The sequence below is a fragment of the Solanum tuberosum genome, unplaced genomic scaffold (genome assembly GCF_000226075.1).
Source record: "Solanum tuberosum cultivar DM 1-3 516 R44 unplaced genomic scaffold, SolTub_3.0 scf00244, whole genome shotgun sequence".
Lineage (NCBI taxonomy): Eukaryota > Viridiplantae > Streptophyta > Magnoliopsida > Solanales > Solanaceae > Solanum > Solanum tuberosum.
The window spans coordinates 1365-14875 of record NW_006239181.1 but is presented as its reverse complement, the minus strand read 5'-3'; the positions used below and the strand labels follow the sequence as shown (position 1 = coordinate 14875).

General features: G+C 35.0%; 2 protein-coding genes across 3 annotated transcripts; one reads left to right on the top strand and one right to left on the bottom strand.

Moving 5' to 3' along the window:
• The first annotated feature begins 185 nt into the window (after window positions 1-185).
• On the top strand, window positions 186-1906 carry LOC102582116 (cysteine desulfurase, mitochondrial). The gene has a single exon (XM_006357675.2). The coding sequence runs from the start codon at window positions 235-237 to the stop codon at window positions 1600-1602; it is 1368 nt and encodes a 455-aa protein (XP_006357737.1). The 5' UTR covers window positions 186-234; the 3' UTR covers window positions 1603-1906.
• A 6343-nt stretch (window positions 1907-8249) lies between these two features.
• Window positions 8250-9516, bottom strand: LOC102581791 (EPIDERMAL PATTERNING FACTOR-like protein 2). 2 transcript variants are annotated; one of them, XM_006357674.2, is made up of 3 exons: window positions 9022-9516; window positions 8821-8855; window positions 8250-8741 (listed from the first exon to the last, which is right to left on the bottom strand). In XM_006357674.2, exons 1-3 carry the CDS (start codon window positions 9119-9121, stop codon window positions 8490-8492), a joined length of 387 nt encoding a protein of 128 aa, XP_006357736.1. In that variant the 5' UTR covers window positions 9122-9516; the 3' UTR covers window positions 8250-8489. The 2 variants fall into 2 exon arrangements, with proteins under 2 accessions (XP_006357736.1, XP_015169076.1); XM_015313590.1 differs by having other exon boundaries at window positions 8250-8737.
• Between the last annotated feature and the right edge of the window lie 3995 nt (window positions 9517-13511).

Below are 13511 nucleotides of genomic sequence, written 5' to 3'. Positions count from 1 at the left end.
TACACTGGGGATCTCTCCTCCTCATCTCCTAATTCTGCGAAAAACGACGTCGTTATAAGTAGTTAGGTTGTCGTTTTAGTGAATTAAATTTTAGCGTAAAGCGGAGAAGCTGCCACGTGTCACCGAATAAAAAAACTAAGGCGGTCTGCATCGGTGAACCGGTGACTCGGTGTTTATTTATTTTTGTGATAAGAAAACAAACCGCTGAGTCAGAAATCAGCGAGTTTTGAAATCATGTTTTCGAAGTTTCTAACGACAGCGTTGCGGCGCAGTGTGCCTAAACCCTGCCATGTCACCCGCCGTCTCCGCCCTTTCTCCACGGCGGCAGCGGTGGTTGGAGAACCGTATGAAGAGGATACTACGGGTATTACTATGAAAGGTGTGAAAATATCCGGCAGACCTCTATACCTAGATATGCAGGCAACTTCTCCGATGGATCCTAGGGTTCTTGACGCTATGCTTCCTTATCATATCTCCCGTTACGGAAATCCTCATTCCCGTACTCACTATTACGGGTGGGAATCGGATCAGGCCGTTGAGGCTGCCCGAACTCAAGTCGCGACCCTAGTTAAAGCTTCTCCAAAGGAGATAATTTTCACCTCCGGTGCTACTGAGTCCAATAACATCTCTGTCAAGGGAGTTTTGCACTTCTATAAAGATAAGAAGCGACATGTTATTACTACTCAAACGGAGCACAAATGCGTTCTGGATTCTTGCCGTCACTTACAGCAAGAGGGCTTCGATGTAACTTACCTTCCCGTTAAGTCTGATGGACTTGTTGACCTGGAGAAGCTTCGGGATGCAATAAGGCCTGATACGGGGTTGATATCAGTTATGATGGTGAACAATGAAATTGGTGTGATTCAGCCTATGGAGGAAATTGGGAAAATTTGCAAAGAATTTAATGTTCCTTTTCATACTGATGCCGCACAAGCGTTGGGGAAGATTCCAATTGATGTGGAGAAGATGAACATAAGTTTGATGTCGCTAAGTGGGCATAAAATTTATGGGCCAAAAGGTGTTGGAGCTTTGTATATGAGGCGTAGGCCAAGGATTAGGGTTGAGCCCCAGATGAATGGGGGTGGACAAGAGAGAGGGATTAGGAGTGGGACAGTACCTACTCCGTTAGTGGTAGGGTTTGGGGCAGCTTGTGAACTTGCAATGAAGGAAATGGAATATGATGAGCAGAGGATTAAAGCTTTGCAGGAGAGGTTACTGAATGGTATAAGGTCCAAGATTGATGGGGTTGTTATAAATGGAAGTGTTGAAAGGCGTTATTCTGGGAACTTGAACATATCTTTTGCATATGTGGAAGGTGAGAGCTTGTTGATGGGGCTGAAGGAGGTTGCAGTGTCAAGTGGAAGTGCGTGTACCAGTGCAAGTTTGGAGCCCTCCTATGTGTTGAGGGCGTTGGGAGTTGAAGAAGATATGGCCCATACATCAATTCGATATGGAATTGGGAGGTTTACTACTGAGCAAGAGATTGATCGTGCGGTAGATCTTACAGTCAAGCAGGTTGAGAAGTTGAGGGAAATGAGCCCACTCTATGAAATGGTTAAAGAGGGCATTGATATAAAGAGTATACAGTGGGCACAACATTAGATTGATTGTTACACGAGCATTTGGAATGAAGTCGATCGTCCAGGTTCTTGTTCAGAATATTTATTACATGTTCTGGAGCTTCAAGGCTATTTTTATGAGTTGAGTTTCTGCAATAAGATGTACTGTCGTCGACTGTAAGTTGACGCTGTAATTGTGTATGATATAGCCGTTGAGTTGCTTTAGTGACAGGATGTAGCATCTATTTTGGTAAAAATGATGGGTGTTTCTGCCCTTGGATTTTTGTTTCTAATATTCTGTTTGTGACCATTGAAATGCTTATATGATTTTGACCCAATTGTGTTTGCATGATTATGTTAGGAAAGTTTATGGTGTTTCTGATTATGTTAGGAAATAATTTTGGCTGTATTTACTGCATTCATTGATCTGCACTCGCTACCTCTACTATACATGTCAGGATATGAAAAGATTGGACGATTGCCTGTGACATATCTAGGACATATATCATCTTGTCGGGGTTTGAACTCTACAGGGTAATGTGCTTTGAGGAAAAATATCAAGGGTACGCAGAATGAAATTCGCTTGTACTCTTTGCCTATGTTGCCTTGCAGAATATGGGAGGGCACCTTGCCTTGTGTCCGTCATTTTTGTTTGCTTGATGCCATCTTTGTTTAAGGTCCTTCCTTTCTAGTTAGTTTTGTCATCACAACTGAATGCTGTGAATTAGTGCTATCTGGTTATATGACAAATTAATCTGAAGGTTGCACATTTGAAGATTCCAAGATCTTATTCATGGCAATGAACACCTTAATTAGGGTATTGAATTCTATTTACTTTTTGTGTGTTCCTGCTATTTCGAAGCTCTTCATGATTGACGTCTTACAAGGAATTTTCTGGTACCACCCACATATTTGATGTCACGGGCTATTAGGGGAGTTCTTAGGATTTCCTTTTTTCAAGTCATTTATGGGAGTCATGGAGAGACCAAGATTGATGGAATCATGGTCATTGATAGAATCATGGTCTATTTTACTACCTTCTCCCCCTTTCCTGTTAATCTTGTTTACCAAAAAGATTGTACTGTTAAATTTGTATGAGGTCATAGACAGCGTCTTAGTTTAACTCGTTAGGTTCGGTTATTAGCGGGATGATAATTAGTAAAAATGACATAATGATTACAAAGCAAATAAAAAGGTAGTCGTATGAAGCTTTTGAGCTTTCATGATGTGGGTGAGCACTGAATCCGGCGTTGTTAGCTTCAATTCTGAGAACGACTTGGTGAAATCAATGCTATAAGACAAGGACTTAAGTGTGTGGAAGACCCTATTTATAGATTACAAAGATTAAGCATAAGGCAATAAAAAGGCTCCACCCAAACCCTAGCGTACCATGACCAATGGATGATGTCTATGTGGAAATGTGTTAGTGGTGTTAATCAATATTCCTCTGTCGGGCTCAAGCTATTTGTATCTGTCCTTTTGGCTACGTCATCGGGGCATGAGTCCTTCTCTACTCTTCGGATCGCGTGCTTTTGGTTTGTTCCGATGATAACCATTCGTATGGCACCTGGAACTCTTTGAATGGCTCACTTCTCTGGTTTCACCTTACTTCTTTGGGCCTTCTTTGCTAATCATCACGTGTTCTCCACTCATACTGCCATGTACTCTGGCTAATTTTACCCAAATGCACCATAGTCGGCAGCTGAGAAAAATAAAAAGCAAACAAAGAATTTTTAAGTAAATGACATCTTCATCTGAATGAGAGTGATGAGAGAATATGTGAACCTTCTGCAGGGTTGTTGGAGGTTGTGCCTTCTTTCTTTTGGAGGCCATTTCTTGAACTTTGGAATATGCTTTTAGAGTCGAGACATTTGAAGTATTGTCGTGCTTATTTTGCACTCTGATTTCTGTTATTTCTAGTTGCTTCTTTAAGGAGTGATATCTTTGCCTTGTATTTCTCAATGAAATCATCCCTGTGCCAGCTTGTACTATCTTTCCTTGTACTGAGCCTAGTTGTCTATGAACGGTAGATGTAGTTTGGGCTGCTAGGGGGGAGTTTGGACTTTCAGTGATTCACAGTTTTTTATATAGCGTTAGTTGCATAATTTTGGTGTTATTACTGTTCATAATTGCTTAGTGGATTGTGTTTATGGTGCTGATTTTATTGATAGCATGCAAGGGGAAAATTCGGAGATGTTTGCTGGCATTCTGTTGCTGGATAAGAATTGGTTCTTAGATTAGTAGGTGATATAAGGTACAACCGAATGAGCACGAATCCTAAATTCTATTGGTAGTTTGTTGCTTCTAGCAGGCGACTTTTTCATCTTCTGTCGAGCTTTATAGGGCATTTATATGCTGTAAATTCAGAATACCAGATCCTGGTTTCTAGTGCTATTCTATATAGTTGTTACTTGTTAGTAAAGCTGAAATTTTTAACATGCCGTGTATTTTGAAAGCATTCACTTGTGGGATTACACTAGTATGTTGTTATTGTGTATTGTGAAAGCACTTCCTTAGATCCTAATGATGTGTAATTGTTTTGTGACACTGTTTTCCAACATGGCATCAAGAGTTTACCTGACTGACCGTCAATGAAGTCGAAATGGGTTGTGTAGACTAGTGATTTGTAGCATGTCATGCGTTCAAATACTGCTTATTCTAGGAAGTGTTTTTTTTTTTTTTTTTATGAAAAGGGAAACCCGCAGCCGCTATCCTTTGGGTGCGCACAGGGTAAAATCCTGCTACTATGCAATAGCTCGCAAACCACATAGGAGAGGTAACCTGCACTAGGCAAGCCCGGTGCGACGAGCTCGACCCAGAAGCAAACCTCTTGCTTTTGCTGGCAAGGGGTTTTGAACTTGAGACCTCCAACATGGAAGTCCCAAGCCCAAACCACTGGGCCACCCCGGAGGGGTTCTAGGAAGTGTTTTTTGTTGAAATGCTTACTGAAAAAAGTGTATTTGGAAGACTGGTTGAATGTGTTTGGTTTATCACTTTGAAAATCATTTGTCATATTAAAGGTGCAATGTGTGCTTGGTCAAAGCTTTCAGAAAGTGTTTTTAGGAGAAGATACTTCTTTCAGCTTTTTGAAGAACAACTTTTCTTTCTACCCAAAAACCTTATTTTCCCACTAAAGGTTTGGCCAATCACATTAGCTCTTAAAATAAGCACTTCTCCCTTTTAGAAGTTTGCCCAAGCAGAGCAATAGATCTCAGCAGACACGAAGGGATAATGCCATAATTAATGGATGACTTCTTTTGATCTTGCTTGGTCTTCGTAAATAGGATCATCAGTAACTGTGCTGGTGGGAAGCAAGGTGCATGTTAGATCAGTCGAGGTGCACCTTAGTTGGGCCGGTGCACAACATTAAAAAAAAAGGCTTTCTTTCAGCAATCAAAATATGATGCCTTTATGATGTCGTAGAAAATGCTGTTAATTGTGGTCGTTCTGTCTATTGAGGACTGCAGATTGGATCACCATATTGACTTGTGGTCTTTATGGTCTTGGATATATTTGGAGGCTTTCTGGGCCTCACAGCTACTATCTACAACGATTTTGAGGCTCCTGGTGGGGAGCAAGAAGAAATAAAATGATAGATCAACCAGAAATCTCTTAGGTTAAAACCAAATTCCCTCAAATATGTTACTGCACTGGTCACTTTCCCTTTTCATATCCTGTTTTATCTTTTGGATCTCAAGATACTACTGTGTTACTCCTATATGTGAATGATAAGTTAGCATTCAGATTTCGGGTTTGCATTCTTCGAAAAACTAATTTGTATCTGCCTTCAAGCTGGGGTTGACAAAAGGTTGCTCTGTAGCCATCCTTTTCTGGAGTTCATTGATAAGAGGTAGGAGTATACATGTTATGATTTGATTGATCTCTGGAATTCTGCAGTAGCATCACAAAAATTAAAGAAAAGCATATAGAACAAAAAGGGCTTTGGGAATGACATATTCTTATCAAATATGGGTTGCAGCTTTTTATGGGCTTAAAAAGTTGGAAACAAACAGAAAAATGGAAGAGAATATCATGCTCGTTCTTGATTAGCTCGGATGGATATGTGACATTTATTAAATTTCTATCTGTACATATGAATTGGTTTCTTGATATTACCATTTCATGCTAATTAGGAAAAAAGTACATTAGGCTATAACTTTTTGAGTTGCGTCATTTGGGTAATTGAATTACCTCTGATTTTGATTGGTGAATTCGTGCAATTATACAACAAGACTGTTCTGGAAGTCAAAAAAGATTTAGTTACAGTCCGATCAAAATATCTTCAATTAGAGTAATTGGTACTAGAGTCTAATATCATGAAAGTGTCGTTGAACTTGTAGAAACTTCGAACTCTTCAATGGGGAACTTGAGATGATGATCAACTAACACATTTGTTTTATCGTTGAATTTAGCACCACGCAAGTAATTTAAGGCTCTTGCAAGAAATTTGTGGGCAGGTGAAACAAAAGTTGTCCGTAAAAGAGTGCAGGACGAGAGAGTCAAAAAAATGAAAAATATACAGTATAATTTTAGACGAAAAGGATTCAATTGTACCCTTTCCTCAGGCAATTAACTTCACTGCAGAGGGTTCTGGCTGGGACAGTTGTAAGAAGAAAAGGTTTTGTTTGGGTAAAACGGACATTGAGGAAGTATTCAATGGTGTGCAAGTGCAACAATGAATGTTTGGAGTACAGAATCAAATTAAATCATGGGTCAGAAATTTTTTCGAAAATGATAGTAGTGAGAAATTTGTGGTAAGAAAAAGAAAATATTTTAGCTGACCGTCAAATTTCAGATAAATTGTGCTTCTCAATTCTCATGGGAATAAATGTTTCATAACATTGCACTTAATTGACAACAGAACCTCGTTACTACCTGTGACCAGAATGTGAAATTTAAACAAAGGGAGATTAATAAATCCGTCCGTACTCGTTAATTATTACTACTACTAGAAGGGAAAGTGAGACGAGGAAAATGATAACATCATTAATGGCTGCACAAATTATTGGTATGAATATTTGTTAAGCATGCATTGATCTCATGGGAGGCGGGGCCACCTTATGCGCAGGGTGGTCTGATGCTCACCCTTTGATGAATGAGGAGGTTAAATGTTAGCTATTATATATTGAATTTTGCAGACCTTTAACACAATTGAGATGAAAACTTGTGCTATTTATCAAATTTCTGACTTCGTCACTGATTGATCTCTTGTGTAAGTATGTAATTAAGCATGAATGTCAAAGTAAGAACTCTCTGCCTTGCTTGAATTAAAAAGGGGAAAGATTGAAAATTTTGAATGGAGAAATTATCCCATGGAATACCTTATATCATTTGGATGAGTAAGTACAGTCAAACTTCTTTATAATAACGTTATTTGTTGGGATATCTTTTTACAAAATAAGTGAAATATTATTATAAAGAGACTTGACCGTAAATTAGAATCCGAACTTCCTTCCTTTTTTTTAATCTCTCAGGAAAAGAGCTTTGGGTTTTGTCTACATGACAAAGCTGCAAATACTGTGTATGGAACAATTCAACGTTTGACATGTGCTAGCTTGCATAAGGTTCCAGAATACGGATACTGTCTTTAATAGTAATAGTAGTAGTAAACAAATTACTCATATGGATAACTGCTTCTTTTCCCCAAGAAAAAACCTGTGAGTATGATTTCTTCCAATTCACATAAAGTAACATCGATGGAGTCAGAAGACAACTAGAAAACCGATACACTAATTAATTCTCTTTCTTTTTTCATTTCACAACTTAAACACTTGCGTATAAAGATGATGAAAACATTATGTTTAAAAATGTAAATGTTGATACAAGGTACATGTAGTTAAAGTCAGAATGGTTGCATCCAGAATCCACATTAATATTCCAATAAATGTAAAAAAATATGGCCATATCATACCATACTATCAGCTTTTCAGTAGTAGCAGTAAACAGTTTTAACCAAATCTTTCACCTGCCTACTCTTAGTTCTACTGCCTGATTTGTTAACAGGGTAAGGTCAATTATTACATATGCCCTTTTAGTAATCTCTACGGACTTATACATTTACTTTACTGCCAATTTGTACTTCACTTTTACACGCTCAAGAGATTCTTTCTCTTTTCTAAGGAAGCTTCATTCATACTTAGCTTGCTCCTACTCAGATACATTACTAATACTAAAATTATTTAACTGCAACCTTTATTGCTGATTAACGTTAGACCTGCCTTAAATCTGATTTTGGGGTAAAAGATATCCCCAGCAGACATTCATTTGTAGTAGACTCTAGTTTTTAACCCAAATGGTCCATTAAATTTCAGGGTCGTTCCAATTTAATAGTCTGTTTGGCAAGCCATAGCTTTTTTGGGAGCCAAAGGTATCAATTTTGTTACAAAAAATGGTTATTTTAGAAGCATTTTTAAAAGTTCGATCAAACATTAATGGCTGCTCATAAGTATTTTTTAAAATTATTGGTCAAACATAATTGCTTCTTACCCAAAGTACTATCGTATTTCGGAAAGCAATGTTGAAATAAACACTTTTCAAAATAAGTTGATTTTAGAAGCTTAGCCAAATGGGTTATAAGTTGTATTATATTTTCTTGAGCATGTATGGTTTTTTAAGTTTGCAAAAGACAATTTTGATACAAAAAAAACATACTGTAAAAGTAATTACCACAAAACTTACCGGGTAAAAAAAATGAAGGTGGGCAAGAAGTCCTTGATCATGATTGTTATTTTACTTGGACACGGAAAAACATAATACACTTACGTTAGTTCTGTAAACTTGAAAGTTCGTACGCATTTAAGGTACTAATAAAATAGGGACAAAAATAGACTTAGGCCCAAATTTAAGGGATTATTTGGGGTTAAAACTCAACTTACAAAACTAAACAAGAAAGTAGCAATGATTCATGTACAAGGTAGTTTGAGTTGTTGCTTAAGGATTGAAGATAAGATTTCCACATTTGCATTTCCAGCTCATTGGCTTGTAGTTTGAGTTGTCGCTGTCCCTTGCATAGGCAATGTTGTTGGACGCTTTCTTGTTGTTGTTGATTGTGTGATTCTTATTCCCATTTGTAATTTGTGGATTTGTTGGAACCTGAATGGCTTCACAGTGACCGCAAGTACCACATCTTTTTTCACATCTAGGTGGCCTAGACCCAATTTGTGATCTCTTTTCACTCTCTATCTACGTACAACCCAAGAAAAATTATTACTATCAAACACTATTCTAATCAGAAAAAACGTAAACATTGTGCAAAATTTACCTGATTATGACGGTGAGTATCAAGCAATTTTCTTCCTGCAAAATGAAAAATGAATTGGGGGTTCAATATTGAAATATTTTTCGCTGACTTTGTCCGTATCAACAAACAATCTTTAAAGTTGCCTGTGCTAGTGTGTATGTGAAAGAGCTAGAAAACAGAGTACTCTGTTTTTTTGTGAACAGAGGAGGTTAAGAAATATACCTTCAGCCTGGAATGTGAAGTGGGATAAGCTTGAAATAGTAAGAATGAGAAGTGAATATGTTAGACAGCGAAGTGTTTGGTTCTGAGTACTCCAGCCCATTTCAAAATTCAAAAGGAATGATTGACTTGAAAGTGAATTTATCTCCTTTTACTGATAGGAGTTGTTGGAAAAAAGATAGATTTGATGAAATGAATCAAGAAAGTGAAAGGTGGTGGGGATGGAGATGTGAGGGAAGAGTTTAAAAGTAGATGAATGAGTAGTTAATCAGATGTCGCCTTCTTCTGTAATTAGGAGTGTGATGGAACGTGGGGAAGACAGAAGAGGATGAGTATTGCAGAGGACTAGCTAGCCTTCAAGAGAAGAGCTTCAACAACTCCCCTCGTGCCATGAGCCACACCTTTCTGTTTCACTAAACAAAAATACGCACGGATGAATTAAAAACCCAACATATATAAAACAATCACACTATTCTTATACACCATCTCAACAATTCTTTATATACCATACTTGCTCCAACAAATGAAGATACCTTGAATTTATACACTATGGAGTTAGTTTCGTTTGAATAAAGTTATGTTGTGATTATTTCTTTTTCAGTGTTTGGTTTGTTGCATTCAAAATAATATGCATTCCATAAATTTTAAGAATACCATTGTGAACGTAAAAAATAATGTATAAAAGCATTTTGAAGGAATATCTTTGTCATTTAACTATTTTATCCCGCGATAAGTTATCCCGGCTTACTATATCACCCAAGGGGAGGCATAACTTACTGCGGTACTAATTATTAATCCTGGTTTAAGTTATTCCGGACTTGCCAACCAAACAACAAATTGAGAGACACTATAATTTAATCCCAAGACTATTTGGTGTTATCCTTCACACCAAACGACCCCTAAGGGATTGTTTGATTGGTACGGTAAGGATAATAATTCCGTTATATCTCATGAGATTATTTTGTTCTACAATTTTACTAAAAATTGTAGGAATAAGTTATCTCATATAAAAGGTAGATTAAATAATCTAATGAAATATCCTTATTTGTTCCAATATCATCAACCAAACGACTCCTAACATTATAAATTACATAAACTTTAAAAGAAAAGATTTGGTTGGTAATAAACTTTAGGCATAGATTATTTGTATTGAAACATTTGGTTGGTGTTAACTTAAAACTTGTGTTTGATTTAAAAAAGGATAGTTGTTTTTCTCATTTAGAAGACGTTTTTATGTATAACTAATCACAGTATTGTTATTCCATATTGGTGTTTATATGAAATATAATACACGCATCGATGTAAAAGTTCACCCATATTAAATAATTTGAAATTAGTAACCAGATAAAACAACATAAATTTTTAAATCATGATTATTTCAGTAATACATAAACCATACGTATCCTTATTTTTTGTTTTTATGTTGCGAATTTATAACACTAGACAAAGGTTTAATGACCTTTAATTAATAACTGAAATTAAAATCTTCGACATAAATAAGTACAACAATAGGAGCTAAGGCTTACCTTAGTGCTATTAATTGATATAGTATAAAATACTAATTAATTTAATTATTGACTGTTTAGAAGTAGAGGCGAAGTGGGGTTTGAACCCACAACTCTAGCATGAAAAGTATTTTCACGGCTTTTTCCTAATCACTGAGTCATCAAACAGTTTTGTTAGAGGTTTCACAAATTGATATACATATATATTTATTTAATTTTTTAATACAAATACAAGATCTACGAAAAATTTATTGGATTGACACGGAGGAGATAACATATTAAAGTGTTAAAAAATAATAATTTTTGTAATAGGTGTATTTTAAGAAAAATCCAAAAGGCATAAAGCAAAGGAAGATAGGATAGTGTAAAGACGAGAAGAAGGGAAAAGAACAGCAAGAATCCACTAAAAAAGCCAAAAATACACTATAAGACACCTGAATATAGCTGTTACAATTATGGGGTTTTCGCTTTCAGAATTTTCTTGAACAGTGTGAGTATGTTTTGCCCATAGTAGGACGTTTCTTCTTCTGCTTCCTTTCACCCCAATCACACACTCCATTTTCCTCTTGTTAGAGTTGTGCATATATACCAATAAAGTAGATATTAGTTAGTATTTCATTTTTTTTTATCATGAAAAGGGAATAATAAATAGATTCTGTCATAACTTATTTAATTATATAAGTTATGTGAGATTCTAAATCGCTAACCAAAAATACAGTAAGTAGTTAAATTTTATATATATAACAAAGAAATGCCACAAATTTTAATACATTACGCACCTGAATAAATTTGAATTTGCCAAATTTGTGCAGGTAAGTCCTACCGGAGGTAAAAATGCTTTATAACAAAAGCCACTTTGTACTAGTACAAAATATGCCCACAAAGTAAAAATTCTCAACACCTATATATTCTAAATTCACCAAACTCCTTGAATTGTGTCGTTCTATCGCTTTCCCAGATAGATCAAATTTCTGTGCTACAGAAGGTTAGGTTCATTCATATCCAACCTCGAGGGCCCAAATCCTCACTATAGTTTTCAGTCTATGAATTATTAATTAGAAAAATTTGATAAAATGTCTATAGATTCAAAAAAAATTACCCAAGGTAACTTTATTATCATTTTTTATTAAAAATGATCATTCGGCACTTTTCAACAGCAAGCGAGTGCAGTTCGTTTTCTCTTCATTTATCAAAATTGTTTGTTCCTCTTTTACTTTGTGTTCATATTCTACCACGTAAATAAATTATTTTCATCACCAACTATTACCATGCTTTGCCTTTGGGTTGATCTTTAGCCAAGTACAACCTTTTCTTTACCTTGTTTTGTCTTTGCTTTAATTATCTCAATTGTTTTCATAACCAATTATTAGCCACTAATGGTTGTCTACTTCTCTTTCTTTTTCTAATATTTGTCCACTTCTGGTTGTTGAGCAAGATAAACTGTTGCAATGTATAAATAATGTATATATAATTATATATTATATATACATAATTATATACTATTTATACAACATTTACAGCCGTTTTTGTTGTAATTCTTTTTTGTTATTTGTACAGTTATGTTAGAAGCCCGGGAAAAGGCCCTCTTTTTGTAGATTTCTCTACATCTGTAGACCAAACTAATTCACACGTCTTATGTCCGAAAAGCCCATCTGCAGTTACCCAAAAAGAAAAGAAGCCTATCTGATCTTTTTTCTTTTATTTGCTTTCTTTACTCTACTCGTTATATGGCCCAACTTTTTTCTTCCCTTTGGTTTGTTTTGTTTAACTATCCAAAAGAAGTTTAGTAGTAGCATAAATAGATGTTCAATTTATAGTTCTCATATTTTTTTAGAGCAACTTTCACATATAGCAAACATAAAAATCATATTTGTATGTTATAGCTATAGTTTGCATAATTGTGCTCCATAGCAAATTTTATGTTTGCTATGGAGCCTTTAATTTGTATAATTCGCTAGATACATCCAATTTTATACAAATTGTTCAGTTTTGTATAAATTCATTTATACATTGTAATTTGTATAATAAGGTATGTATTCGTATAATTATAAGTGTATAGGACGAAATATATGTATTTATATTTGTAAATACACTTTTCTCTCGCTTTATACAAACACAAATTCATTTTATATATTTGTATACCAAATGGGTAATTGTATACTGAAAATGACTAATTGTATATGTAGACACGTAATTTTTGACCGAACTTAAGGTATTACACCATTTTTAGTACATGAATATTGCTTTTTTATATAAATCAAATATTTTATTTTAATTTTATTTTTCATCGTATTTTAGTAACTTTATTTTAAAGGATTGGAAAACAACAAAAAAACATAATCATATTTTGTGGTAAGTTATTATTATTATTATTATTATTATTATCATTATTACAATTTATATATATTTTATAGAAAACATAAAAAAAAAAATAACTTAACCTACCCACTTCACCCCACAACCTCACTACCTCAACTCCACTCACCACCCCACTCCACTACTTCCCCCTATTCCATAACACACTACAATACATATACTGACCAACATACAGAAAGAAAAAGAAGAAGAAAAACGGACAAAAACCAAAAAAAAAGAGAAGAAGAATATACTACATGAGCAAGAAAAAAAAAAACACTTCCATTTTGTTTATTCTTCTTTCAAACAATAATCATACATTCACATCTTTTCTTCCTTTACCAATTTTTTTTCATATCAACACAAACACATATACCATCACAAACAACCTATAAAAGTTGTGGGTGTTCTAATCGAGCTTCGGTTAAAATTTTGCGGTATTCAACTTTACTTTATCTTCTTATTTAATTTATTCATGGAATTTGATGTAATTATTATGATAAGTTTTCTTACACTTTTATTTTATTCATAATTTGATTAAAATGAAGAATGTGTTAAGTGTTATATCTCTTTAATGAATGAAAGTAACTTTATTGGTGGTTATTTTTATTTATCTATTTTCGTTCATTAGTT